This window comes from Palaemon carinicauda, chromosome 43 (assembly GCF_036898095.1).
Source record: "Palaemon carinicauda isolate YSFRI2023 chromosome 43, ASM3689809v2, whole genome shotgun sequence".
Taxonomy (NCBI): Eukaryota; Metazoa; Arthropoda; class Malacostraca; order Decapoda; family Palaemonidae; genus Palaemon; species Palaemon carinicauda.
Window position 1 is genome coordinate 54,762,515 of NC_090767.1, and position 5,937 is coordinate 54,768,451.

Here is a 5,937-nt window from a genome sequence, read left to right on the forward strand (position 1 = left end):
ACACTTCACCATTACTGGACTCTTCCTTAGACACTTCACCATTACTGGTCTCTTCCTTAGACACTTCACCATTACTGGTCTCTTCCTTAGACACTTCACCATTACTGGTCTCTTCCTTCGAGATCTTTCTTTTTCTCCTCTTTTTCTTTGAGAGTTTTTTATCACTTCTCTCTGTCTTTGAATCGTCTTCAGACCGATGTTCTTCAAGAGTAGCTTTCTTCTTCCTCCTTCTCCTCCTTCTCTTCTTCTACATCCTCCTCTTCTCCTCTTTGAGGAAGACCCGGCTCTTTTTCTTGTTCTTCCACTGTAAGATCGATTTCATCTTCCAGTTCATCCTGGAAAGTTTCTTCAGCAGGAAGAAATTCACCATCATCCAGCTCTTCCTGGAACACTCCTTCAGCTGGAAGAAATTCACCATCTTCCAGCTCTTCTTGGAACATTCCTACAGCTGGAGGATTGATTTCCTCTTCCAGTTCATCCTGGAGTACTCCAGCAGGAAGATCTATTTCATCTTCCAGTGCATCTTGGAACACTCCATCAGCAGGAAGATCGATTTCATTCTCCAGTTCATCCTGGAAAGTTTCTTCAGCTGGAAGAAATTCACCATCATCCAGCTCTTCCTGGAACATTCCTTCAGCTGGAAGAAATTCACCATCTTCCAGCTCTTCTTGGAACATTCCTTCAGCTGGAAGAAATATACCATCTTCCTGTGTAGTTTCTCCTTCGAGTTCCTTGAGAAGATTCTGCAAAAGCTCTTCCTCTCTCACAGTCTCTCCTCCTTTTCCGTTTCTTCCACACAGGTACTTGAAAAAGAAAAATGCTCCGATGGCTGTAGTCCTATAGCACAAGTCCAGCTCTTCCTCCAGAGCTGATCTCCATTGCCATCCTCCGTTAAGGAGATTTCTTACAGCTTTCTTCATTGCCTCCATTTCGAAATTCACACCAAATGCTTTGAAAACTTGAGAAACCATATTTATGATTACCGAAACCTTTTCCGAATACAGCATTATTTAAACAAAAAAGTTGAGGACAGAGAGAGAGAGAGAGAGAGAGAGAGAGAGAGAGAGAGAGAGAGAGAGAGAGAGAGAGAGAGAGTATAATAACTTTCTTATACATACATACATACATAAACAAGTAGAACGACCGAGAATCCAGAAAGTAAACAAATACAGAAAGGAATTAAAAAAAAAAAACATAACAAAAGGAAAGATTTATTCATAGTTTTCTTTCTGTGCGAATCGTATCATTATCATCAGCCAAGACGCTTCTGAGGCAAATCTCACCCTCTGAAGACCGTTCGGGAAGCGTTCTTATTTCATCTTCGTTCATTCCCAGAATGTAACGTTCGCCTTCCATATGAATTTCCTTTGTATTCGTGTTAACAATTATGGAAATGACCGGAAGATTAAAGAATTCTCTCTCTCTCTCTCTCCTCTCTCTCTCTCTCTCTCTCTCTCTCTCTCTCTCTCTCTCTCTCTCTCTCTCTCTCTGAAGAAGTCTTCAAAATGTCTTCATAGGCGGAAAACAGGAGAAATTTTACGCTGAAGACGATTTTGTTCTTTTCCGAGGTTTTCATTCCTTAATTCTTCGTTCGTTTTCACTTCATTTATGGAAATTCTTTCCTAATCTAATGATCGGTGTAAAAAAAGAGAGAGAGAGAGAGAGAGAGAGAGAGAGAGAGAGAGAGAGAGAGAGAGAGAGAGAGAGAGAGAGAGAGAGAGAGAGAGAGAGTATTCAGCTCATATTTTATTTCCGTTTATTCGCAGAAAGTAATGTTCATCTCTCTCTCTCACGCAGAGAGAGAGAGAGAGAGAGAGAGAGAGAGAGAGAGAGAGAGAGTATAGCTGGTGACTGCTTTATCCAAAGGTAAATAATTCCTCAAGACAAATTGAATACTGACATAACATGACTTTGTCATTACTTAAATTGATCAGTTGTAGCAGAAGCGATAATGAATAATGAGGGAATGAGGACACAAGACGAATTTAAATAACCATCACACACACACACACACACACACACACACACACACACACACACAAACATTATCATCTTAGAAATATACCCAGACAAGGGGGTGTCGTATAGGCCGTAAATGACGAAACAACGAAGATAATTTTAACACCTTTTTAATTTGGCGATCGGACATTTTCAATCCACTTTTTAATCCGCTGAAAATGAAGTTTACTCTTTGAGATAGAGATTTAATTAAAGATCATTAATTCTTACTCTTTTCAAATCCCTTTGTTTATTATTTAAAGCTATTTCTTCTTTTTATTCCCCTTCTTTCAATCGCTATCTTTTCCTGTGTCTCAATTCTTTCGCTTGAGCTCCGTCGAGGCTATAGGTTTTCCCCGGGGGGGGGGGAGGTAGGCTTCTTTTCAATATTCATAATAAAGGAATTGCTGAAGAACTTTAGGGAAAATTGTGTTCATTTAATAATATTATTGATATTGATAATAATTATGAGGAAAATATAAGATAATGAAGTTAATTTCTCTATTGAACTTATATGATAAAAACATCAATTTTGAAGGTCTTTATCCATTGATTTAGAAAGGTTTATTTAGCCATATTTGATTAGATTATATATATATATATATATATATATATATATATATATATATATATATATATATATATATATATATATATATATATATATATATATATATGCGTAATTTAGTTTGGGAAACGGAAGCTAAATTGTTATTTTCCCGGAGTTAAATTGTGAGAATTTCCCGGAGTGTTCGAGTGGGGTATTGTGTTGTCCCGTTTATAACTATGGTAGAGTGAGACTCTTTTCTTAGTTAGTGTCACTCGGCTAAATTGACCAAAACGGTTTTGTCCAATTTTTCTGGATAAATCATTTTTTGTGAATGGAATTTTTTGAGTTTATACTTGCATGTAGTGTAGTATTGAATATAAACAACAACAACAATAACAATAACAAATACAAATGCAGCCGTTTCTAGTCCACTGCAGGACAAAGGCCTCAGACATGTCTTTATTCATGTCTGGAGTTTGGCCAGTTTTCATCACCACGCTGGTCACAGCTGATTGGTGAAGGTGGAAGAATTTGGTCTGATCGATCATAGCAAACCAACCTAGTATGGGTGGCCCTGACTAGTACAGCTTAGCTGATCACGGCAATACGCAAACCCTTTCACCACGTTAAGGTATCCACACTTAAGTGTGGATTTTCATTCTACTGTGAATCTGGGTGTGGATACCTTAAGCTGTACTAGTCAGGGCCACCCATACTAGGTTGGTTTGCTCTGAGTGATCTCTCTAAAGTCTCCCTCCATCACCAATTTGCTCAGACCAGGTTGATGAGGGAAACTGACCAAACCAGAGACATGAATAAGAATATGTCTGAGGCCTTTGTCCTGCAGGGGATTAGAAACAACTGCTGTTGTTGTTGTTGTTGTTGTTGTCATACTGAGAAGAAATACAAGTTATGAAATTTTGGTTTAGTCATTATAAAGCGAAAGAATGTTCATGGCATTTCTTAAGGTGTATTACACATTGTTTAAATTCAATCGGCAATGGAAAACTGTGAGTTAGTATTTTTAAATGAAAATTATTTTAATACCCCTATATATTTCTTCTTCGTGTTTATATAGTAACTTAATTTCTTTTCCTTTGAGGACTATTTTCTTGGTCCTATCACACTTTTTGGGGACACTAGGGGACCCTGTGTCCTCACAGGACATACAAGATTTAGTTGACGTTTACATTCTTTGGTACTTCGAGTATAACAGAGTGTATTCCACAGTAATCCTCTAATTCCCATTATCGAAACAATTAGAAAACAAGGAAGTTTTCAGTTTCCTCTTGAAAACCTGGGAAGTTGGTGTGTGTGTGTGTGTGTGTGTGTGTGTGTGTGTGTGTGTGTGTGTGTGTGTGTGTGTGTGCGTGCTGAAGCCGGATACTACTTCGTCATTATTCGTGCAGTATTAGTAGGTCTTTGAGAGTCATACATTAATTTTGGAATTAGTATCGCCCTACACTCTCTCTCTCTCTCTCTCTCTCTCTCTCTCTCTCTCTCTCTCTCTCTCTCTCTCTCTCTCCTCTCTCTCTCTCTCTCTCTCTCTCAATATGAGCTAAAATATGTATAGCTCATCACTATCGAAATAACATTAAATGACTTTCGTGAAAATAAAAAATATATTTTATTTCCGTTTCTTCTTTTGGAGCCTTTGGGCTTATAGCATCCTGCTTCTCCAACTAGGGAGAGCATATATCGTAATAGATTTTCTAAAATAATTGGAGCATTTTCTATGATTTGATCTTTGCAATAAGGAGCTTTTAATGTCAGAGCATAAATGAGCATTGTCATACCTCCAACAAAGAACATTCTACAAAAGGGAGCATATCTAATAGTCCTAAATGTAAAATAAAAGAGCATTTTGTAGAACTTCTAACTTCTAGAAGTTTTAACTTCGGAGCATTTGAAGATCATTAAGGAAGAATTGACTTCAGATCTCACTGGAGCATTTGACTTCGATTCCACGCTCCGTTTGAAGTCCAAAATATAACTAATGATTCTTTTATTATGAAGAAATCTCTCTCTCTCTCTCTCTCTCTCTCTCTCTCTCTCTCTCTCTCTCTCTCTCTCTCTCTCTCTTTTAGAAGATAAGAATTAGAAAACAGAAATCCAAATGCTGACGTAACTAAAGGTTGGCTCTGGAGATGTAAGAGTTGGGAGTTCCTGTCCCATTCATCCTCCCTTATTATTATCGTGCTCTTTGAGACTCTGGGGGAGGAAGAGGCGACCCACATCAGTCGAGTAACTCCCAGGAACTTCTGAGAGAGAGAGAGAGAGAGAGAGAGAGAGAGAGAGAGAGAGAGAGAGAGAGAGAGAGAGTACTTTTACTAGTAATAGTACTGGTACTTGTAGTACTGTTACTGGTTCCAGTACTGGTACTGGTTCCAGTACTGGTACTGATACTAGTATCCGTCACTAGTACTAGTTATAGTACTGGTAGTTTTACTGGTACTGGTACTACAACAGATACCTTTACCAATACCAGAACCATTACCAGTACTAGTACTAGTCCTATTACTGGTACTAGTACTAGTACTGGTACTGGCACTGCTATTGGTATCAGCACCGGTACAATACAGTACCAGTACTTGTATTAGTAATAATACAAGTTCTAGTAGTAGTAGTATTAGTAATGATATTGACACTGGTACCAGTACTAGTACCACTGGTACCAGTACTAGTACCAGTACTAATACTAGTACTATTACTACTAATAGTACTAGTGTTGGTACTACTACTAGCTGTAGTACTGGTAATAGCACCAGTACCAGTTCTAGTACTAATACTAGTATTAGTACTAGTACTTGTCCCAGTACTATTACCAGTACCAGTACTAGTACTAGTAGTATTTCTAGTACTATTTCTAGTACTGATACTGGTATCAGTACCAATACCAGTAAAGTCAAAAGTACTACTTAGTTCTAGTAATGGTATCAATACCAGTACTAGTATTAGTATTACTATTGCTACTGTTACTGGTACTGGTACTGATACTGGACTAGTACCAGTACCAGTCATAGTACTAGTACCGGTACCTTTCCTGGTACTGGTACTAGTACCAGTATGAATACCAGTACCAGCACTAGTACTATTACAGGTAATGGTGCTCGTACTGGACCACTACCAGTACTGGTATCATTATCAGTACCAATAATAGTACTAGTGATGGTACTGATACTTATAATGGTACTGTTACTGGTACCAGAACCAGTACTGGTACTACTACTGTTACTGGTACTGTATAAAGGTAACAGTACTAGTACTGGTACTAGCACTGGTACTGGTACTGTTACTGATATGGTATCAGTACCAAATCCATTTCCAGTACTAGTACCAGTACTAGTTTTAGTATTCCTACTAGAACTAGTAGTAGTAGTAGTACTAGT

The 5,937-nt window shown here is 38.0% G+C and overlaps 1 protein-coding gene across 1 annotated transcript; it reads right to left on the minus strand.

Moving 5' to 3' along the window:
• Positions 1 to 5,110: 5,110 nt before the first annotated feature.
• On the minus strand, positions 5,111 to 5,569 carry LOC137633895 (uncharacterized). Its single transcript, XM_068366136.1, has one exon. It carries the CDS (start codon positions 5,567 to 5,569, stop codon positions 5,111 to 5,113), a length of 459 nt encoding a protein of 152 aa, XP_068222237.1.
• Positions 5,570 to 5,937: the final 368 nt, after the last annotated feature.

Bases quoted from the DNA above. Each gene is read 5' to 3' on its own strand.
- LOC137633895 (XM_068366136.1), bottom strand. From the start codon at position 5,569: ATGACTGGTACTGGTACTAGTCCAGTATCAGTACCAGTACCAGTAACA.